This window comes from Pagrus major, chromosome 9 (assembly GCF_040436345.1).
Source record: "Pagrus major chromosome 9, Pma_NU_1.0".
In the NCBI taxonomy this organism is placed as follows: Eukaryota; Metazoa; Chordata; class Actinopteri; order Spariformes; family Sparidae; genus Pagrus; species Pagrus major.
The window spans coordinates 25,778,268-25,802,326 of NC_133223.1; the positions used below are offsets into that span (position 1 = coordinate 25,778,268).

Genomic DNA, 24,059 nt, shown 5'->3' on the forward strand with positions numbered 1-24,059 from the left:
CAGGTCACTAATTGGTCAGTCAGATAAGCCAGAGTCGCCTTGTTGTCTGCGCTCTGATTGTAGAATTTCCCAAACTGCTGTTTTGCTTTTGTGGAAATGCAGCTTTTGATAAAACGCTGCAGGAAATTGATGGAAGCAGCTAAAGTTGGCGAAGAGGTGACCGTGCTTATGAACGTTTGCAGAGAGGAAAGAATGCGGCCGGAGCTTAAATGAGCTTTTTGGAATAAGAAAATGAAACAGGAAATGTCAGTGTGAGGAACAACATTAATGAAGAACAGCAGAAACAACCAGGACCCAGACCCAGAAATGTTCTGATATTTAACAGATATGGAAATGGTACAGTGTTCCCCTTTTATGGCTTCTCGCCGACAATAACAAAAGAGCACGTTTACAGGCACCTTCATGATGCAACACGTCGACACTGGCTGGAACTAATTGTTATTTCCTCTGGTTGCTGCTCTCCACAGGACAACAGCTTCGAGCAGTTCATCATCAACTACTGCAACGAGAAGCTGCAGCAGATCTTCATCGAGCTGACCCTGCGCGAGGAGCAGGAGGAGTATATCAGAGAGGTACGTTCTAGAGCTGCAACGACAAGCCTAATAATTGATTAGTTTGTTTCATTTTTCAAGCACAAAAGTCAAATATTTGCCCGTTCCAGCTTCTTAAATGTGAGGATTTGCTGCTTTTCTTTGTCATTCATGATAGTAAATGAAGAGTTGTTGGGTTTTGGACTAAAGAAACAATTTGAAGACGTTTTCTTACATTTTTTTTCTCATCGCAGCCCTTGTGCTTTCACACATGCAACACACACATAATCCATGTACTCATGAGTAGACTGGCAGTGGACGGATTACCCATCATGCCCAGCCTGTAGCCCTGGAAACACTCTCTCACCTGCAACTGTACATCTACATCACTCAACATGTCGGCACTCAATTTGTCGTGTTGGCAGTTCATCATCGCCGGGCCCCTGCAGCCTGATCCCAACCTGCTCTTGTCACTCATCTGTTTAACCTCTTGTGCGATTTCGGCGAAATCCTACATTCCTGCCCTTGACCCCGAACAAATTTCGACTTCATTTATGCCTTCTATCCCGTCTCTGTCGTCCATCACGCTCTGAGTTTATCCCCCCCCCCCATCCTCCCGTCTCCCCTCTGTGGAGTCTCAGGGACGGAAGTGATCCCTCACTCCAGCGAGAGTAAACACTCCCCCCTGTCGTGGGGCCTTTAAGCTCTGTTTGTTTTCAAAGCTCTATGTATGTGAGTGCTGCAGCGGTGACCCCCACACCCCTTCAATACTAACAGCACCACCAATGATATTCCACTCTTGGCCTCTATCCAGTATCCTGCATGGGAAAATACCACAGCGCCCAGAGAAAGGAGGGAGGACCACCAATCAGGAATGTGGCCAGTCACCCGTCGGTCTAAGCCACACCTTCTTTACGCCCTCCCCCCTTAAAATATCTGTCACATCGCTTACATCAACTCAAGCTATGCTCCCAACCCATTAGCAGCTGTGAATTATATGTTGGTGGATTTTTCAATAGACAGCGGCTGTTTTTAGAGGGTAAGATGGAGAGTGTTTTCCTTCTCCTCTGCAGAAAGGCTTTGAGCTTTGTCCTTAATGGGAGGACTAAGGTGGAGACAGAGCAGGAGAGAAGGCCCAGTGAAGATGAAGGTCGATGTACAGACATTTTAGATTTAATTTTAATCATTTCTAACAACTCAAGTTCATGATTGCAGCTCAATAAAGGAATAGGAACTGTAACTTTAAAGGGCCCTTTCCTGTTTGGTGTTTTTTTTCCAAAACATTTGTTCTCATTAGACCTTTTATCAGACTTCTCCATGTTCATGCTAAATGTCTCGATGTGGTTTAACATCAACAACGATGATCCCATGAAAATATGATGGCATAATATGCAAGTACACAACTGCTGAACACTGATTCTTCATCATCGTTACTGCATTATCTGGTTTGTTCCCGCAACGCAAGGAACTTTTTTGTGTGTGTCAAGCATCTTTAGGTTCAAATGACAAATTTCCTGAACAATGTGAGTAGAAATAGGAACGCGAATACAAGGAACGCTATTCATCCAGTTTGATTTTTAAAGCTTGAGGAAGAGAAGTGTTGCTTTGAGGAGATGATGTCAACGTGCAACAGAAAAAAAAGATGTCGCGAACTTATAAGAACCCGAGTATATGCATGAAAATTACCTCTGAATAAATCTGTTTGTTGCTATTACAGATTAGCTAGGCTTAACATAACATTTTACACAAGGCACACTTTATCTTGTGATTTATTATGTGGTCAGTTCAGTCTAACAGCCTTTAAGTGTGAAGTCTACAGTACTTGAGGGCCATTGTGAGCGCGGCACTGATTAGGTATATGTCTTTTTTCCAGGTACTGGAGCAGGTGCTCAGTGTTGTTTTGCAAAACGGGCACGTTCAAGAGTGTTACTCTGTCAACCACTTTTCTGTGAGAGTGGAGCTGCTGCAGAGAACACGTCTTGTTAGCTCTAATGAAAGACAGAAAAGCTATTGTCCCTTTGACCTTCATTTCTTTTGTCACAGGGCATCGAGTGGACCAACATTGAATATTTCAACAACGCCACTATCTGCGACCTCATTGAGAATGTGAGTCAGCCTTCCAGTTTCTCCACAAACCAGCTCAGTATGAAGTGTGACTTTTGAAGCCACGAAGAGACACAATAATAATGAATATAACTTTTGAGTATTGAACACTTGGTGGTAATTGTCCATTTCTGCCTGTCTTGTTACGTCCAGAACCAAACGGGCATCTTGGCCATGTTGGACGAGGAGTGCCTGAGGCCGGGGACGGTCACCGACGAGACCTTCCTGGACAAACTGAACACCATCTGTGCTGAGCACCAGCACTTTGAGAGTCGCCTCAGCAAGAAGTTTCTCACCGACCACAGCCTGCCGCACAGCTGCTTCCGCATCCAGCACTACGCTGGCAAGGTGCTGGACACGAGTCATGAGATGCATAAGAAACAAAGTACAAAGAGAAGAAGTTTTTGCTCAGTTATTTGCTTTTGTTTCCTCTTCGCATGAAGGTGCTGTACCGCGCCGAGGGCTTTGTAGACAAGAACAACGACCTGTTGTATCGGGACCTGTCACAGGCCATGTACAAGGCCACCCAGAGCCTCATCAAACAGCTGTTTCCTGAAGGCAACCCAGCCAAAGTCAACCTGAAGAGGCCACCAACTGCTGGATCCCAGTTCAAAGCCTCAGTGGGCACGCTGATGAGGAACCTGCAGACCAAGAACCCAAACTACATCCGGTAAGTTCATACCGAGAGTGTATCAGTTAATACCCTGCCATTTCAGGACATTGGGAGTATTGTTGGTTTTGTGTGAGGCTTTTTGGTCTCTGATATTTTTAAATGCTTGGTAAATTGACTGTGAAGTGAGCATGCTAACAAGCTAGCCCCAGCCGGTCCATGACTCAAAGCTCCCAGTCTGCATCGCTAGCTGCACTATTAACTGAGCTGACTTGCTAACAGCAGCTACACTCAGCAGTTACTTTGGTGGTTTTCTGCCCCCTACTTGCTGGCAGCATGGATTTGAGAAGTGGCTAAATCTTACATATTGCTCCTTTTTTAATATTCTTAACGGTGTCAGTTGTGGTATCATCATAAGTCTTGAAGCTGCTGCTGCTAATTATGTTAAATTGAGGAATATTCAGCGAGAATAAAATCAACAGTCTACCTCCAGAATCCATTTAGGTAAAAATATGTCCCATGTCTGATTTTTAATTAATGGGTCATGTCAGCTCGATATATCTGTCTAACCTTGGTGTCAACTCTTCTCGCTTCCCAGCTGCATCAAGCCCAATGACAAGAAGGCCTCCCACATCTTCACCGAGTCTCTGGTCTGCCATCAGGTGCGCTACCTGGGCCTGATGGAGAACGTCCGTGTGAGGAGAGCGGGCTACGCCTTCCGCCAGGCCTACGAGCCCTGCCTGGAACGCTACAAAATGCTCTGCAAGCGGACCTGGCCCCACTGGAGAGGACCTGCCAGGTAATGGTTGTGTTTATGCTGAAGCGGTGGCTAATTGCAGGGCGGGTGAGGGGAGTAGAGAAGGGGTTTGTTTTGTTACTGGAAGCTTGCCAAACAAGTCCCTCTGAGGCTTTTGTGAGAAAAAGTGAGTGTGGAAAGTGAGAAACGCTCTCAGGTGTCTTTAACTAAGGCACCGAACCTCAGACTGCTCCCAGTGGAGCGACTGTGACCAGCACTAATAGACTGTAGTCGCAGTGGTCAGGTCCCAGGTGGGCTTGTGTTGAGCTGTGTGAATGTGAGGCAGGTTATTGTTGGAAAACGGCTCAAATGACTTTCCCTGTGTAAGCAAAGGTTCAAAGGGGGAAATAATCTGCTGAACTTCACAACAGTTTAGCCGACATACTGACGTACAGTATATAAAGCATACATGGTATTTTTAAGGAAAGGATATGTTGAAGGATATGACAAAAGAAGCGATTTGAAGACATCACTGTGGGTTCTGTAAAATCATGATGAGCATTTTTCACAATTTTTTTGACATTTTAGACTAAATGATAACTTGATTAATCGTGAAAACAATCTGCAGATTAATTAATAATAAAAAATAATCTTAGTTTCAGATCTAGTGACTAGATTTGCTGCAGGAATGAGCCCTAAAACTCGAAAATGAGCATTTTTGCTCGTCCAGTACCTTCGTCTTTAAAACAAGGTTGGATGCCTGAAATAAAGTCAATGGCTAAGAGATTTTTTCTGTACCGCGCTCATACATTTTGTCATGAAAAAGGCAGTTGCCAAAGAGTGGCAAAATGGCTCTACAGATGGTGTCAATGATTAAACATCATCAAGCAAAACACAAAAGCTTCTCTACCCTTTTCAAAACTATTCTAACTCTAAATATCCAACATGTACATTATCAGATTTCTAGTTAAGTGTGTATAGTATAGCGCTGCAAGAAAGAAAGACTTAATTTGTGATTATCTTGCTTGTATCATTAACTTTTGTTTGCGGCAGAGCTTATTTTCCGCAGTGTCCAAAAATCCACACCATTTTTGTCGAGGGAAACAGAGTGCTGCTAACTTCCTGGTTGGCCCACAAAAATACGTCATCCCTGCAGCACTCTATTATCAAGCATAATTATTACATACAGTACACACACACAGTTTCAGCTGTTTGCATACGCCACATGAAACTCCTCTTAATGCCCTCTCAGAAACTAGCAGCATATACCAGCCGCTCAGCCCTCAGCAGAAATGAACCGTTCCCTCTCTGAACCACAACATGTTGAGACACTTCATCCTTATCTGTCCATTCTATATCAGCCAGACTTGCATGTTTCATCCTCTGTGCTGGTAAGAGCACTGATTCCTATCTGCTCTACCACACATCGGCATCTTGTTGTTCAGCCGTCCCTCAGTGCTTTGTGTGGTTTTCTTATTTCCTCTCTCCACATGTTTCTCTAGACTCCTTCTCCTTTTAATCAACGTTCCTGTCTGTTTCTCAAACATCCTCAATGCTGTTCACTTCTAGCTTCTCTCTTGTGTCTAAAAACTTTGCACTCCTTCTATAAACTTGATTTTATGGGCACTTGAAGTGTCAAGTATGTTTTGGATGACCCATGTGACCCTTCTGGCTCCCCTACAGGGAAGGAGTGGAGGTGCTGATGGCCGACCTCCAGGTCCCAACAGACGAGTTCGCTTACGGACGCTCCAAGATCTTCATCAGGAACCCAAGAACGGTAGAAAACACAGATAAACATGTATTCCAGCCAATTCTGACATCTGCTGTGTACTCGGGTAGATCAAGCTGTGTTTGAACATCTCAAGGTTTGAATCCAGTGTGCTCAGCAGCCCTGTTTTCTCACAGTAAGATGTTTGTAAAGCAGGGGTGGGCTGCACTCGGAGCCCCCGCTTCAGCAATTAGCATGCAACGCTGAAAACACATGGTTTCACTTAGCCGTCGAACATGGGAAATGAGCTTCTTTACTCGGCGCTCGTAGGCTCTTCAAACTGCTCGAGCTTGCAGCGTTTCAATGGACTTTTCTCCCCACCCAGCAAAAGACCAAACAAAGCTTGGAATAACATGATCTCATACCGGGGGAATTTTTTTGCTTCTATAATTGCTTTTTCGGTCTCATCAACTTATCTGCCTTATACATCTGCAGCTGCAAATCACTGCATAGGGTGTAGCTGAGTGGATGTTGATCCATGTTTTCAGACAGTATTTGTCTTTTTAATGTTTAATTAAACTAGCCACACCTCCAGTTAAATTGTTATTGCTATCGTGCATTTTGTAAAGCTTAAAGTGTCGTGGTGTCATTTACAGGTGTGCTGCTTCTGTCCCCTGTTGGACTTTTATGATACAGAGCGTATAGCCTCGGTGCTTTCAGGTATCGAAAAATGTCTTGTCATTTGATATAAAAAAAAAAAATACTTAAGGAGGTAATCTCATCAGCGTCAGTGAGACAATAAGCATGCAGCATGCTTTTTGTGCCAAGATCTAATAGTGCTGGTGACTGGCTGTCTCGAGGCATGCGTGAAACACACTAGGTTACGCTCAAGGACGGGACTCACTATGTGTATGTGTGATGTAATCTTTTGTTAAAATGGATTTCATAAAATTGGTATAAAAAAACGGTATCGTTCAGGACCCAGCATTAAAGTCAAGGCAACGGCGGTATCAATTTTTTTTTTAACAATACCCAGTCATAGTCCTCTGTTGTCTGCTGTCTGTGCGCTTTTGAGTTTCACACACACAGCACAGGGACAGAGACTTTATTAACTCAGAAATCGATACTCCAATGGTTACAAAGGCTGTTCAAAATGGGAAGGTTACCAATTCTTTCTTATTTCCCTTTTGTTAAAATGCAAAGGCCTTCATCTGCCATTCTTGTTCTTTCACTTCAGCACAGCAGTAACTACAGTATAATCATTTAATTAAACTCTTCATGTAAGCATTAATATTTTCAATAAAGCACCAGGTTATAGTATTATCCTTGTAAACTATACAGGAGTAGTTCTCTCAGTATTTCTACCATATCCAAGCACAATTGGTATTATAACTGAAATATTCCTAACTGACTCAAGAAATCAGTGGTGAACCCAGCTATAAGCTACTCTCCCAAACGTGACCTTACTTTAACAGTGAGATAAAGTTAACATAAAATTATGTAATTGAGAAATTGAATTGTCCTGCGTGTATGCCAAGCAGCCATATCAAAAGATAGTCAGTGGTTTACAGCAGGACAATAAAAGCTTGACATCTCCTGATGAAGATAAGTCGATTCACATAGGTCATTTTTTATTGTCTTACTCTAAGCCCATGCAGGAAAGGGTTATTTTTCTCTCCCGCAGATCAATTGGACTTTGTACTTGATATTGCAGAATCAGTATTTGCTCATATAAAAATATATTTTTATTGATCTCACAGGTGGAGATTTTTTTTCCCTTTAAGCTTCATTTAGTACCTTTTTATAACTTTGCCTTCCCCTCTTATTGCGGAGAGTCAAAGGGCACTGTACTTGCCAAAAGAGAATTAGATGTTTGTACATGAACATTCTCCCTCTTCCTCACAGCTCTTCTTCTTGGAGGAGAGGAGGAGGCAATGCCTGCAAGATCTGGCCACACTCATTCAGAAGATCTACCGTGGCTGGAAGTGCCGCGCCCAGTTCCTGCTGCTGAAGAAGAGTCAGATAGTGGTGTCAGCCTGGTACCGCCGATATGCGGTGAGGCCCTTTTTGAGGAAATGCTCTCAAAACAACATATAAAGCAAAAAGAAAAACAGATAAGCAGCGATGCATTCAGTGTTTTTAAGTCCCTATCTTTTCCCTTTTTTTCATCTCACAGCAACAAAAGAAATACCAGAGGATCAAGAGCGCCACCACTTTGGTGCAGTCCTACACCAGAGGATGGCAGGTGTGCACCTTCATGTGAATTTGTTCAGAATAAAATGTAGCAGGAAGCAATCGTGACAGAAAAAAACATAAAACTGTTTGTATGTTATATTTCCGCTAGGCCCGTAAACTCCTGAGACAACTGAAATATCAGAAGCGATGTGAGGAGGCAGTGACCACCATCGCAGCCTTCTGGCACGGCACCCAGGTACTGACGCATTACAGTGGATATCAGAGAGTGAGGTGTTTTACCACAGCGGGGCATCAGCCTGGGTTTAATACACAGTTTATGATCATGTTTAAGAAAAAAACAGCTCTTAACAGTATTGCCCTTAACACTTTTTTTCATCTCATGCAGTGTTCCTGCCTAATGGCCCAACAGTATTACAACAATTCTTTAACAAAAGCTATCCTTGATGTCATTGCTGCTGTTTCCCTTTTAATCCTGCTTCTTTTGCTGATCACACAACTGCCACTTCTCTTTTTTTTTTCCCCCCACTCCTCTTCCATTTTCTCGATTCTGTTCCCTCTCCCGTCTTCAACCCGTCTTACCCAACGCCCACCGCGTCCCGACAGGCTCGGATGGAGCTGAGACATCTAAAACAAGAAGCGCGGAATAAACACGCTGTGACAGTAATTTGGGCATACTGGCAGGGAACCAAGGTATTTCAACCCCTCAGCCCCGTAGTGTGTCTCTGTCCCAGCTGTCTTGTCATCCCTGTCCACCGTGTCCCGTCCCATCCCATTCTCGCTATGACACTGCCTAATAGAGTAGCAGCCCCTTTGAATAAACCTCAGTCCCAGTCCTTCCGTTATGCACTGGCCTGATTAATGTTCCTTATCCTTGTTCGTCCTGTCTTCTGTTTCGTAGCTGTCACACATGTAGGATTGTCTTGCTTTGGTTTTTGTTTTATTATTATTTTCGTGGCCTCATGAAGCAAAACTAGCTTTTCAAACGTATCTCTCAGATTCTTTAATGTGGCTCACATGTTTTAAATTTGTGTGTCTTTTGTGTGGTTTGGTTTCCATCCAATGTGCTGTTATAACGTTCCTCTTCTATAATCTCATTAGTTCAAACATACGGTGCCCACCACACAGATGACTTTCACTGTGCTATCGTGCTGAGACGCCTCTCTTTAATATACTGATACGCTGACAGCAAAACACCAGGAAGCTCTTATAAATAAGCACAGAATTATCTCTGTACGATGGCACATATGTTGCTACTTAACCACAGTGGCTGTGTATAATCAGTCACTGCGCAGACTTTGTAGCCTGCATGAAAAACATATCATTATCTTATCAGCATTCACTGTGTTATCATTTGAGATATCCTGGGTTGTTAAAAATCTGTTTCATTTCAAGGTCTCACAACCTGCCGGTAAAATGTCAATTCTGACTCAGTACAGATGCAGTTAAAGTTTATTCCATCCGTGAACTTTGTTCTTAGCAAACATCATTGGTCAGCGTCTTTATAAAGCTCTAGATAATGCAGTAATAATCCAGACTCTCCCACACGTTTTATTTCATTCCTCTAAAGCATGCTCAGAGTCACAGAGCAGGAGCAGCCACTAAAAGCTGCTCGCATGTCAGCCACCCGTCGTCCCACCTCTTGACATCTTTTGTTGTCCTTCGTCAATGTCTGCTCGTCATGCTTTTATAACACCTACTCAGTTCCTACCCTGGGACAATTAAGTTTTGACTGTCACTGAAATTAACCTCCTCCGCAAACTGCCACCGCTTCCCATCAGGCCCGGAGAGAGCTGCGTCAGCTGAAGGAGGAGGCGAGGAATAAACATGCCGTGTCGGTCATTTGGGCCGGTTGGCAGGGCACCAAGGTATTTGGGAAGCCTGTTGACTTGACTTGCCGTGACTATGTGACTTGCCGCCTCCGTCGACCTCCTCCTCCCATCCCATCCCTCCCCCTAAAGAAAAACCTCAACATAACCATCATTCTGTTCAACCCATCCTCAACATTTCATTTGTGATGTAAAGCAGTTTACCAAACACCCTCTCATGTAAACACCCATCTACTGGAGGCTGAAGTGGAAAGTCTTCCAGCTCTGCCTGCCAGGTGATATTGTAATCTTGCTCATGTAAGTACAAGGGTTGAGTGAGTACTTGGCTGAAATTGGTAATCGATACAGATAATGTACTTTTTACAAGTACAGTACGAGCACCATTCAAGTACACAGTCATTATGCATATGCTAATTTTATAAGAAAAAACTTCTTACTATACTTCTCTTACTCCTGGATCAAAAGTAATACTCTAAAACTCTATTGTGGGGCTTTTCTGTGAATAGTTTTCTAATAAATAATAAATATAGCAATAAATAGGGGTGTCACTATACTGTAAATATAAGATTTGATTTGACTTTTCGACTTGAAGGTGACAATTTGATTTGGTTTTCGATTATAACGTTTTTTTCAGCACTGACATTGTAAGACAATGGCGTCTGGATTTCTAAAGATATTCTAAAAATCAGCAACTCATTGGTTTTATGCCCTGACAACTATCATTTAAATTCTTCAACAGCTTGACTTTATCTTTGTGTCTCTTTGCAGGTTAGGGTTAAGCCACTTGAAAATATTTCACTATAACTAGATTTTAGAGTTAAACACAAAAATACCACCCACCAAGGATTCAACCATGAACATCAGAAGATAGAAATTTAGTTTGTTATTAAGTTTGGTTTCTAAATTATGTCCCTAGTAAACCCTCTTCTCAAACAAATCGATAAAAGATCTCAATGTTTTCATTTCAATCAGTTCAGTTTTTCCCCCAGGAGTAAGCCCTCTTCCTAATTACATCAATAAAGGATCTTTGAAAAAGAAAATAAACCAAATATGAGGCACACAGGATAATGATGTACTCGCTCATCTCTACATTACATTGGCAACCTCCCATTCCCTGGAAGACAGTCAGTCAGACACACACAGACACACCCCGCACTGACAGTTCAGGTCATGTTTGGGTGTGTTTTCAGCTTCTTCCTCCCAAGGTCCATGCCTCACCAGTGCATGTTGCCTGCCGTGTGCATGACTCCTTCTTTCCTGGGTAGTTAATGCATGTTTACTCTCTGCATCGCAGCACTGTTTGTTTTTTTTTAGATGGAACTGTTTGGATTCGTTGAGGTGACCTCTGCTGCCTGACTTATGACTTCTGCTCTCCTGCCCTTCCACTAAAAAGCCTCGAGTCTGTTTCCGTTACAGAAGCTCCCCTGATAAATGTTGAAATGACCCACAGTGTGCCATATTTGTTTTCTGGAGTCTGGAGCTGTAGAGCTGTACTTTTACAGTCTCTTGATGGTCACAGATGGCTGTGTGCAGTGTGTTTGTGTGTGTGTGTGTATGTGTGTGTGATGTTTGCTGACCTCAGGCAAAAACGATGCCTCCCCTCCTCCTCCTCTCACCTTCTCTCGCTTCATTTGTTCCCGCTCTCTTGTCTCCTCCCGCCCACCCCCCGAACAGGCTCGCAGGGAGCTGAGAAGACTGAAGGAAGAGGCCAGGCGTAAGCACGCTGTCGCTGTGATTTGGGCCTACTGGCAGGGACTCAAGGTACCTACCAGCCCCACGGCGCAGCCCATCACCAAGTCTGGCACCCACTCATCACCCCTGACCCCTCTTCATCCTCCACAACCATCCACTTTTTTGCACACTTCTACAGGAAGCCAGTCTCTGCCTAGCGCTGTCATCACACTTTATGCTGCTAACTGCTCGCAGCTTTCAACACATTGGGAACTAATAACTGAGATCCCAACTTAAAGGGGAAGTTCACTTCAATCAAAAGAGAAAATATTTCCAGTTTATCCCCAAGTGATTTGTAGCCATGCACATGGGATTTTGTTTTTATTTGCAGAGGATTTGATTGACACTAATAATAAGAAGAAGACATTTTATTTATAAGATAAAAAACGAAGACAATAATAATAAAAGAACAGCAAACCACATCAGAAACACAATCATAGTATGCACATTAGGGAGCATCGGAAAAAGACTAGTCAAAACAGATGCGTTTCAGTCGCAACTTAAAGAAAGTAACAGATGTGGGCTGGTCAGCCACGGTGCACAGTCTGGAGGGAATAACTGAGAGAAGGTGGGCCTTGGAGGAACTTAGTGAGTGAGTTGAGGAGTAAGGATGTAAAAGATTGGACGAGTAGGAAGGTGCCAAACCATTTACGGACTTGCAGACAAGTAGGAGAACTTTAAACATGTGTAGTTGTTGAAGGGTTGCTGTGATGTGCTCCGAGTACTCTTGTAGCTGAATTCTGGACATACTGTAATCTTTTTAACCCCAGAGTAGGGAGGCCAAAAAGAAGGGAATTACAGTTATCAAGTCAAGATGTAATAGAAGCATGGATTAGTCTCAGCAGCAGAGTGGGAGAGTGAGAGGCAGAGTCTGGAGATGTTCTTAAGGTGGAAAAAAGGCTGTTTTGGTAATGTGTATGATGTGTGCATCAAAGCAGAGCGTGGAGTCCAAAATGACACCAAGATTTTTGACTTTAGCAGCCAGGGATGTGATAAAAAAAACAGGGATAGACAGGTTAGGATGAGAGACTCTGCAAAAGTGTGGCTGGGGAGGCAGTGAGGCTCGCCGCGGTGTTATCCTGTTGTAGCCTGAGGTAGTTGCAGGTCGTCCACGCATTGATTTCAAGCAACAGTCAAATTTGATGGTGGAAGAGTGTCTGAGTGCAACAAAGGTGAATGGAATTTCATTTGAGGGTTTAAAAGCAACAAATCAATTAAAACAGCCCTCCAAAGGTAGCAAAGGTAAAGCTACATTTCCTCCTGTAATTACTGAGGATAAAGATTTAAAGTTTAGATAAGTATTTAGAGACAGCTGCTATTTTCCTCTTTTTGTTTTTTTTTAACGCTGAAGATTTAAACCAACAGAGCCTGACTGACATGGCAGAGGCTGTCTGTTTCTGTCTAATCTTTTCTATTCATCCTCCTCTGTCTTGCGTTTCTGTGTCTGTGCAACTAACCCCCATATGAAGCAGCACTGTTTTGTATATCCAACAGTATTTGTTCTGCCTGTTATTTCTTTGTCTTTAGGTGTGCCAAGTCTGCGTGTGTGTGTGTGTGTGTGTCCTCGCTTTTGGTGATTAAATGTTGCGCGTCCATCTGGTTTGTAGAAGAATGACTGTCGTCACACTGGTCATTTGCTGCCGTGTTAATCTTCTCATCATGTTAATTGACCCATCCTGCGCCTCACAATGCACCGGTCCACAACTCAATTTGTGCAATTGGGGTCAGCATGAAGGTTGTTTGTCATAACCATCATTGACTTTCCAGTAATTAATTTGATAATCGTTGTCATTTTAATTAATTCCAGCAGCTTGGAGTTGACTTTGTCTGTTGCAGGTGTTCATTGTTTTGTGACTAACCAACCGTCTGTTACTCCGGTGATGTTTGTGTACACTGTCAACTGTCCTATCAGTGTGTTCGTTTTCCTCCCTGCTTCACATCAAACTAATGGGTGGACACAGGTGATTGACAGTTTGTTTATTGTTTACTTCTCTTCCTGTAAAAGGTTCGCAGAGAGTACAGAAAGTTCTTCAGGGCAAATGCCGGCAAGAAGATCTATGACTTCACCATCCAGAGAATTGTAAGTAAAGGCTGAAAAGAAAAAAACTTTATTCTTTTGCACACAGCAACTAGCACTTTTGTTGTTTTTCATTAAATATTTGCTAGAATGTCTTTCAACCTGCCACACAGTTCTCACTTATGTCCCTTTTGTCTAGATGCAAAAGTACTTCCTGGGCCTGAAGAGCAACATGCCCCCCATGTCACCCATAGACAAGAACTGGCCCACCAGGCCTTACCGCTTCCTGGATGGAGCCCACAAAGAGCTGAGGAGAATCTTCCATCTGTGGAGGGTTGGTCACACATAACCAGTCGGTCCCTTTAGCCTATGTTGAATTCTTATGTTATTTTATGATTCATACGGTCAAAGTAAACATTGTCTAATGCACTATAGATCAAAAACAGTTACATTAAAAACATGAAGGACGGGAACAACTTGTTTCACATGTAGCTTCGTCAGATTCATTCTGTCTAATGCACACCGGCACTTGGTTGAATGAAGTAAACATTATGGGCATCGACAGTCCTGGAATGTTACCAGGTACATCTAGCTCAAGCATGGTACTTGTAAGGAACATTTTGAGGTACTTGCACTTCGGTAGTGTTACATTTTAGACTACATTTTACTTACTTAGTTACTTTGCAGATTTTAAAGCAACATTATGTAATTTTTTTCACCTTAAAACATCAGCTTCAAAATCATTTTGATGGCACAGTGTCTTGTAACAGGGTGAATGGTGTCTCTATCACTTGTTTCTGAACTGTGTAACTTCAGTGAGAGGGTAGGATCACAGCGTCACATACATGTTTACTTCAACATACACATTTTCAACACACAACATTGTTATGACGTAATGAGTTTTGTTTGTAGTGATCACCTACATTACGTCTGACAAACTGTTACACACCTGGGATTTGTATTAACTGTATTAACGAGCGTGATGTCATAGGAAAATGGCCGCCGTGTGAATATGGTCTTCTCTGCTCCATGAGTGCTTTTACTTTTAGTACTTAAAGTATTTTTTGTGACAATACTTTTACTTCAGTTTTTTTTTTTTTTTTTTACACTATAGTATCGCTACCTTTACTCAAATGAAATATCTGAATAGTTCTTCCACCTCCGGGCATCAAAGTCAGGCATTTCGCTAAATTTAACCAAATCTTTATATTTGAGCTGCAGTCTGTAACAACCAATCAATACAACTGTCAAATCACAAACTCCTTAGGTAGTGAGCCTGTCAATTACTGATCAAATATATATAGAATGTGAGATAAGCAATGATTCATAAGATCCACAAAACATTAGAAACTTGAAAATAAAAAGTGTTGGAAAGGTTCAAAAGTTCAAAATATGGAATATTTATCAGTAATGACCCTCATCTGAACTTCTGTTCTGTGTGCGTGTTCAGTGCAAGAAATATAGGAGCCAATTCACAGAGGAGAAGAAAGCAGTTTATGAGGAGAAGCTGGAGGCAAGTGAGCTCTTCAAGGATAAAAAGGCTCTCTACCCGAGCAGGTAACTAAATATTACTTGTCTGTGCCGATCCTATGAAATAAAGGGCAGTCTGCTACAATGAATTTCAGTGACTCACTGTTTAATAAATGAGTTGATTAAATGAATGACAATGTCTATTATGTCTCTCTTCTCAGTGTGAACCAGCCTTTCAAAGGAGACTACCTGGAGATCAGCAAGAACCCCAAATATCAGAAACTCAACAGCGCAGTGGAAGAAAAGGTTCTGCTGGCTGATGTGGTCAACAAGATTAACAGGGCCAACGGGAAGGTAAGAAAGATGACTACAACATTTCCAATCCATTCAGCTCGTTTTTAAGAGCTGAAAAGTCAAAGATATAAGCTGTGGTAACAGAGTGACCTGCTGTTTAGAGTTTTGCTCCACTTTCTCCACACAGGCCAAGCGGAGCACAAAACTATTAGATTGTTTTGATGGGTGATTCACCCAGCTGTGCAGCAGTCTGACATCTTAACAACTGGCATTATTTTTGTTCCAGCAGACAGCAGACATGTCTGGACAGGTGTATTATGTTTTTTTACTCCTAACCCTGTCCAAGTTTTAAAGATCCCAGAGAAAGAAATGCACTTGAAAACACATTTTGGTCTGCACATTTGCTATGTCATGTTGACAGTGGGGCTGAACGGTTTCTGCTCTTTTTTTCGAAGGGCACGGCTCGAATCTTCCTGCTGACCAAGAAGAACGTCTTCCTGGCTGACCAGAAGACGGGCCAGGTGAAGGCCAGCGTTCCTCTGCCAGATCTCGCAAGTGTGTCAGTCAGCACACAGAGTGACGGTTTCTTTGCCCTCAGACTCAAAGAGGTGAGGGAGACCTGTTGTTGTAAATGTATTTTTAGTGCTGTTATGATCCTGTCGTAAGTTGGATTTCGTTTGATGTGCATTTTTTACAGACATAAAAGTCAGCAAGCAAGCTCAGCCAGTTGAACTATTCCTTTAAGGCCTGCTGAGACATGAAAGTTGTTAAACATATTACAAGGAACTTTTAACTGGTTATGAAACAATCTCAGTTTAACAGTGATCCCTCTGTTTGACCTACATAAACAAACAAGACCATCAGCAAGAAGATTGGCTGGAAGATTGTTGCTCGTAATGCTTGTCACAGGTCAGATTCTGACTTGTCTACGTCGGATATGTCGAAAATTAAAACTATTTTTATGGCGGAGTGTTTAGGATGAATTGAGATATGAGGAAAGAAGCTACACTGTAGTCTGGTGGTACAGTATGAGACTAAAACAAAGTTTCCATCATCTTCTGTCCAAAGGCGCTGCCAGAATCAACAAAAAATAAAAGTTCATTGCATTAGCTTTAAATGGCAGTCAGCTGTGCACTTTTAAATGTCTCTGGTTACTAAACTGGAAAGTGAAACGAGACAGCAATTTTGTACACAGTGAGCCTGCAGTAGTATGCCCAACTTCTACTCACTGAAGTAGATTTACCCTATTTGCTTGAATGAAAGTGTGCTGTTAGTTTAGAGGGTAAGTAAGTGTGTTTACGAGTCTTAGTACAACTGCATATGTGGAAAAATGTAGTAAAAAGTATTATGTAGTTTTGAAAAGCAGTCCACTGGTCTAACATTTCACTGCTGTAACACTGTTGGACTCTTTATGGACAGTTTGAATACAAATGATCAGAATCGATACAGCAGAACCAGAGATATCCCCTCAAAACCTGATGCCTACACTATTACTTGCAGCTTCCTCTGGAGCCAAATAATGCTTTATACTTCTTTTTTTCACATATGCAGTGGTACTCCCCAAGACCTGTAAACACACTTTAATGTGCAAAGTAGGTGGAGTCCCCCTTTAAATGCCCGTGCCCACAGGAAGTATTGATACAAAACTTCATTTTAGAGGTAGATCAATGAGAAACATTGTTTTTTATAGCACAAGTAGCCAACGGCAAGCAACGTTTGTAACTTCAAGCACATGTCAGCAAACTTCATGTATCCGGGAAATACGGCAAAAAAAATCTATGTATGTAAATATAAATGCACCAGTATCTGTGTTGGCCAGGTTTTAATATGCAAATTTTCACCCTGTTATTTTGCTTCAGGGTTCGGCCTCAGCCATCAAAGGAGACTTCTTACTCAGCAGCGAACATCTGATTGAGATCATCACCAAACTCCACCGCACCGGGGCCAAGGCTACAGACAAGGAGCAGATCAACGTTGACATCTCAGACGAGTAAGATAGAAAGAAGAGTTGATCTCATTAATTCCTGTCAAAGGGACGTGAGCCGTCTTCCACCCCGGGTGATTCTTAATGATGTTTCTGTGTGTGACAGGTTTCTGGTGCAGTTCAAGCAAGACAAAGTGTGTGTGAAATTCATCCAGGGAAGCCCAAAGAACGGCAACAGCGCGTCCTGCAAGCGCAAGAACAACCGGCTGCTGGAGGTGTCGGTGCCCATGACGGCATAGTGCAGCTCCCTCACCAGTTCTCCAGTGCTGTTCGAGTGCTCAGATTGGGGGCGATTTTTTTTTAAAAACCACCGCACCACTCGGTTACCTCTCGTCTCAAGCACCATCAACCCCAGTGACCGCCCTGAGCCCCAAAACGGAAGTGCAGTAATTTGGCTTGTTGTGTTGTTGTTTTTTCCTTCAGTCTCTTCTTATCAGATTTACTATGGCACCACTATAGCTGTAACCACGTGCCACTTTTTGGGCAAAGAAAGCCCGTATCTGGGTTGCATGCCACAGAAATTTGGTAAAATGTTTCACTGGTGTTTTGTAAAACTGGGGTAAAGAGTTGGATGAGGAAGAAAAGAGTCTTGACGGAGCGTAAGAGACTTCTGTATACCAGTGGTGACAACGATTGTTCTGCCTGTATGTTGAATTCAGAGAAAATTGTCATTGTAAGAACTTTGTGACGAGCTCCAGCCTCAACTGGCCTCGACTCATCCATTTTTTAAGCTGCTCTGGCTTAGAATTTTAGATGACCTGGAAACTTTTGGGCTGTCAGATTCAGTTTTCTCCGAAGACCTTAAACACTGCACTTGTTTTCACCTCGGTGTAACCAAAAGATGATGACCCGAAAAAATGGATTTGATTGTATGTTGTATTATTTTCTATATATATATTTTTTCTCTGAAATAAAAAGGTGGGCAGTTGAGAAGTCAAATGATATTTGCTAGATAATTGTAAAACCATTTTTTTTTTTTTTTGTATCCGTGATTCCTATGTGCCATTGAACAGGTCCCATGACTTGTCACATGTCAGCGTACAAATACAAACATAGAAAAAAACCATGTAGGTGATTGACCCTGATCGGTTATTGACAATATTACTGCCAAACTTTTTTTTTTTTTTTTTGAATAAGGGACAACCTGTGCTGGTGATTTTCTTGTACGTTTTTGACTGCACATGTGATCAACTTCCATTTCCTTTCCAAGCACAGTACAATTTGTGATCCAAGCTTTTATTTAATCAAAGAGTGAATTCATATCCTTAACTCAAAGAATGTCACGTATGAATCGAAGGAGACCCTCTCGCTTCATGAGGAGGGGCTTGATTAAAAGATACTGACAGAGGCAGGACAGACATTCCAGTGGAAGAGGAGGCGAAGGTACCCGCACCTTTCTACAATGTCCTCACCACATTAAAACCCTCGACGTTGATTTTTTTTTTTTTTCTTTTGTGTGCAATAAATGAAACGCTTTGTCTCGATTGTTCTCTTCCAACAAAACCGTAGTGAGAACCCATAGCAGTCGCCCTCACTGTACCCTCAGCTGTACATAGGCTCTGTAGGCTGTAGCCCTGGCATGGACAAAGGGTTTCTTTAGTATCCTAATTTTAATTGCTGTGTTTGTGAAATAGCTGTTTTCTTGCCACTGCAGCTTGAGTTATCGTAGTGCTTGACCCACTTCTGACCTAATGTGTATTTTTCCAAGACCAAAAGTAAGCACACGTGACCATAGGTTCTCAATGTATCTGAAGAAATTGCAGCTTTTACAACTTTCTAGTTACACTCGAGTACAAATTTGGTACATATATTTACACGCAAGCCAAATTTGATTTTCAAAGACGAAGACAGAGTGTTATATTTTCAGGTATGTTGAACTATAATGATCTTTTATTTGGATGTACTGGTAGTGGGGTTTTTTTGTACTGTTGATTTCTTAGTCATCCAGATGTTTCTCTGGTGACTGTGAGGGAATAACACAGCCAAAGTTGGTCTAGACATGTTTTTGCAACCCAGGGTACCTTGGTTTGTAAGTTGTTTTTGTATATTTTTAATGTCACACGCGACACAGGGACTTACGAAATCAGTTGTTGCTGTCCCTTGCACGGGAACGATTGAGCTGGATGCCACTTTTGATGCACAGTTTCAATGCAGTTTTGCAAAGGTGACATCCTCCCCCCTCCTCCTCCCCATCCCCCTCGCTTCTCTGTTTTGATGGCTAAAACTGTAAAATGACGTCTGCATTCTTGTGTGCCTAATGTTAACCTGTGCTGAGAGACAGAAGATGGAAATGTTTCAGTAGAACTCAGTGTAACATTTACAAGTAATCTTTTTTAAATTAAATAAAAATCAGTAATAAATAAATGTTGTTATTCTGGGATTCTGTCACGCACTTTTTTATTGTTTGTTTTTGTGTCTCCGTTTAATACCGATGCCTTTACATGAGCTGCATAAGCAAATAGGACCATCATTGTGAAGATTTGCTATTTTTATATAGTTAAGTAAACCCAAAAATTTAAATTTAGTGATCACCTACTATCTCCCAGGCTGATGGAAAGTTTTGTAGTCCACAAAACATTTCTGGAGCTTCACAGCAAAACGGCAAAATGATTTGAAAAAACCATATTTACAACCTTTCTAAATCTTCACTGGAGCTACTAAGCTATAAGTGGTTGTTATTATGGGTGAACCTTTCCTTTGATGCCCCTCACTGGGTCAGCTTCTGACTTATCTAGGTCGGGTCACTCATAAAATTAAAACAAATTTTCATGGCGGAGTGCTGAGGATGAATTGAGGTGTCTCGACGCCTGAGGAAAGAAGCTGCTCCATAGTCTGGTGGACAGCACAACAGCACTAAAACAAAGATTACTTTGTTTCATCGTTGTCACATTACTTGTATCACAATAATGTAATCTTACATAGCCACAAATAGATGCATTACATCATCGCCAGGCATCCTGTTTAGTATTCAAAATAAGATATCGCTTTCAAAATAATTGCACGTGCTAGCCAGACTAAGATCTTTAGACAAAATCATACTACTTTTGTCCACAGGGGCCACCAGAATGACCAAAAATGAATGTTCTTTGTAGCGGCTTTAATAGTAATTTATTACAGCAATGCCACTTTTTCTTGTAGTCATCCACACCTAAACTTACTCTGCCACACCCCATGAAAATGCCCTCAAAAAACTGTGTAAGAATGCACATTGTTTCAGGATGTTTTCATGGGCTCTCTTTGACCGAAGCCTTCTGAACACTTGTAATGTAACCGTCAGCATGCAGGCAACTGTCAAAATCAGCCATCAGTGCATCGGATTATTAAATCTCACATTCCTGTAAGGGAATAAGGATCAACAGGGGGTTGCATGGCCAGAGCTGAAAAGTCTTATGGGAGTTGATAGCACCGAAGCTGGACAACCAGGCCTTGTAGTCAAGCAGCTGGCCAGATGTTTTCCATCACCTCTGGGGAGAGCTGTCCTAGGGTTAAATTCCGCGGCTTGGGGAGAGCTGCCGGCAACAGGTCTCCAGGGAGCAGCCCTCAGATTGAGCAGAGAGTGGTAAAAATAGCATACCATTTTGGGCTGCCCAGTACCCGGTTCCCACCACTCTGCAGGCTGGGAAAGGAAGGAGGAGCCACCAGGACTCCCAGCGGATCTCGAACCCTCAGTGGGAGTGCAAAAGAAACTGTACAGCGCACAGTCCTCATCTCCTGCAGACCCTGTGGTGTTCAGAAAGTGATGCATGGAATCAGCAGAACAGGACAAGAGTGACTCCTTGTTGAATCAGATGACTTGTGTGATCTGAATATCTTGTATGACATAACAAACATAGATCTCCTGTATTCATCTTAGATTTAATTACATACAATTGAGTTTTATTTGATAAAGATCTGAATGATATTCACATTCTAGTGGAAGGTGAACACACAGTACCATCTCATAGAGCTGGTGGTGAATGAGAGGTGGCATCATGCTGCTTTTGCTTTGCGATTAGGTAGTCTTTGGCGACATCTCATGGAATTTAGGTGACATTACAGCTAAGACAGTGAGGGCACTTGAGGATCAACATTAGAAGATGTGTCCTTACATGATGGCTTTTCACTAATATATAAAATCTCAATAAATTAATGATCAAGCATTAGAAAAACATCACTCACAACTTGTAGGCGTTTCATAAAGTATGCCTTATTAGACAATGATTTAGAAGACTATGCTAGAAGACTTAAATCTTTATAAACTACAGAAGTTTTGCAAGTTTTCCCATTTCTGTGGATTAAATTATTCCATTGGAATAATTACATGACACTGACTTAATTACATTTACTGTGATGTATAAATCAAAACATCTTCTCTTATAATGCATTAAAGGAGCGCTGACTAAAGTTGACTTTAATTATATGCAGAAGCAGCAAGTTGTTGAGATCATTTTAAATAAGGGTCATTCAGTGCCAACTCACACAAAATCCAGAACTTTTCCCAGTTCATGTCATGAATTATAGCGAAAAAATTCATGTTGAAGCCTCTTTTAATTTCATGGGATCTTGCACAATCCTGTAGCTGTACTCCAAATACTTTTTGAGTTATGATCTTTTTTTAAGTTTGGCCCTCTGAGCTAAAGTTCAGCATTTTGTGATTAATATTTTGTCCAGACACACGGAGATGACATCATCTAGTATTCAACAGACCAAGCCATTATAACTTTTACTTTCCAGAACCGGATGAAAAACAGGCTCAATAGGTATCAGACAGATACAGGAAAACACTGAATATAACTGAGAACCTTCATCAACACACTGAATGTAATAACAATATAATTATTTATTAAAAGTATGAAAAATAAGCTAATTTCGAACATGTTTAAAAGGCGGAGTAATATAACATTTTTATATTTTTTGATTTATATGCAATGAATATCAATCAAGTTTCACACAAAAATAGGAAATTAAAATATTGCTTCTTTCGAAAATCTACAGTGAAAATAATCCAAAGACTGTGTTTTTCAGCTCTGAAGCTATATTTAGCAAGATCTGTTAAATATAACAGATCAAGTTTTTTTTTTACAGGACCAAATAAGTTCTGGATGTGCTAAAACTACAGTAATACTACACAGAACCAACATTTGGTTGCAAGAAAGTGAAAACAGGAAGTAATTTTTTTTTACCAGAATGAAGAATCTGTTATTAATTTGATTACTGTAACCATTCAACAACAACTATTTAAATGAATTCCTGATATAAATCATCCTCAGGGTCTCTTGGACATTCAGCAGAAACTTTTGTCCATAGTGACTTACAGTAATTCATACACTGATGGCGGTGGCTGCCTTGGGGTTCAGTATCTTGCCGAAGGACACTTTGATATGCAGACCAGGGGAATCGAACAAGAGACCTTCCGATAACAAGACCCTGGCTCTACCCCTGAGCCACAGCCACCCTTCAGGACAGATTTCAACCCAAACCAGTGAAAAATTAGCGATTGGTTTTGAAAAACACGTATAAAGAATCCAATAAAAGCTGAAATTTAGCTCAGAAGGACAAAGTTAAAAAACTCATAACTTAAAAATGATTTGATGTAAAGCTACAGGATTTTGCAAGAAGTTTAAACATGACATTTTTTTAAAGAAAATGATACCTTAAAGTTGCTTACATTGCCTTCTGTAATGTTTAAAAGAAAGAGAAGGATTGCCACTAAATGTGCATTAAAACAATTCCAGTTGTGCCTCAGCTTTTTTCTGGATATACTGTATGTATAAATACACACCATTATAACACAGTGTTACATATAAGCAATGTACAGTATTATAATGAAAACAAAATACAATAAAACAAACATGCACAAAACACACAGAAGTGGTCATGAATGAGTAGAAAACCCCACTGTGGCTGCTCGTCCCTGTTGAAAAGTCATTGTCGGGGGATTAAAGCTGTCTTGTGTTGTGTGCTTTGATGCTCTGATAGTGCTCACCTGATGGTCGAGATAAACGGTGACCTGGCTGAGTGTTGTGACCGATAATGTGCTGTTCTGTAGCATAGATTTCCTCCAGGTATGGCTGATAGCTATCAGTCATTTTTGATGCCGGCTTAACAACTTTGTAAGGTCGCTTCAGTTCAAGCACAAACAGGCTGCCAAACATTTAAATCAGTGCACCCTGTTTAAATCAATAATCATCTCTCTGCTTGCTCTCTCAGTAATATAGATATCAAAAAATCATACTTTTCCCTTCAGGTCAAACTTACTCTAATGACAGTTTATATCGCCTGGGTCAGATTCTTTCGTCTCTTATATCTTCATTTCTCTTCATCATCTTCGTTTCCTTCATCACATGTTCAAGGTCAGGTGTTGTGACTGTGTAGTTTTGGCTCCTGAATTCAAATTGGTTTAACATTATGTAGCTTGCACCGTCTCTGGACACTAGGGGGCAGCAAAATTCAGCTTATACACAAAACATTAACTTGCACAGAGGTCAGGGGTGGTCTGAAGGGAGGATATCTGAAGCTTAGAAGACCTTTGACAGTTGGTCATGGTGCTAATAAAACTGTTAGGATGTTTTTGTTGTTGTTTGTCCATGGTGTTAAAATGCTTAATAAATATGTTATTTACACATGAATTATTCATCAGGCTTTAAGGCACATCCCCAGAGGAGGCTTTTAAGTTTGCATGTTTGACGTGCTTCTCCTCCAAAAGGAGCTGACTGCTCAAGAAAGGCCATAAGCTGGCTGGACATCACTGCCGCCTCCACAATGCAAAAGTGTAAATGCACAACTAGAACTTTGTAAATAGTGACTGGAGTTTGCACTGCAGACGAAACCAAAATAACCGAATAATATTAAAGGAGACCTTTAACGCTTTCTTC

The 24,059-nt window shown here is 41.5% G+C and overlaps 1 protein-coding gene across 4 annotated transcripts in view; it reads left to right on the forward strand.

Moving 5' to 3' along the window:
• Positions 1-19,585, forward strand: part of myo1b (myosin IB) — a 69,039-nt gene extending 49,454 nt beyond the window's left edge. Inside the window, exons 14-32 of one of the 4 annotated variants that reach the window (XM_073473570.1) lie at positions 468-572; positions 2,574-2,636; positions 2,787-2,981; positions 3,077-3,303; positions 3,842-4,042; positions 5,663-5,756; positions 7,593-7,742; positions 7,864-7,932; positions 8,032-8,118; positions 8,487-8,573; positions 9,662-9,748; positions 11,384-11,470; positions 13,446-13,520; positions 13,657-13,791; positions 14,908-15,014; positions 15,149-15,281; positions 15,677-15,829; positions 17,081-17,211; positions 17,312-19,585. In XM_073473570.1, coding sequence (XP_073329671.1) covers positions 468-572; positions 2,574-2,636; positions 2,787-2,981; positions 3,077-3,303; positions 3,842-4,042; positions 5,663-5,756; positions 7,593-7,742; positions 7,864-7,932; positions 8,032-8,118; positions 8,487-8,573; positions 9,662-9,748; positions 11,384-11,470; positions 13,446-13,520; positions 13,657-13,791; positions 14,908-15,014; positions 15,149-15,281; positions 15,677-15,829; positions 17,081-17,211; positions 17,312-17,444 — 2,319 coding nt within the window. In that variant the 3' untranslated portion in view covers positions 17,445-19,585. The remainder of the gene's footprint in view (positions 1-467; positions 573-2,573; positions 2,637-2,786; positions 2,982-3,076; positions 3,304-3,841; positions 4,043-5,662; positions 5,757-7,592; positions 7,743-7,863; positions 7,933-8,031; positions 8,119-8,486; positions 8,574-9,661; positions 9,749-11,383; positions 11,471-13,445; positions 13,521-13,656; positions 13,792-14,907; positions 15,015-15,148; positions 15,282-15,676; positions 15,830-17,080; positions 17,212-17,311) is intronic. The other 3 variants (XM_073473571.1, XM_073473572.1, XM_073473573.1) reach the window with 3 other exon arrangements.
• The last annotated feature ends 4,474 nt before the right edge of the window (positions 19,586-24,059 follow it).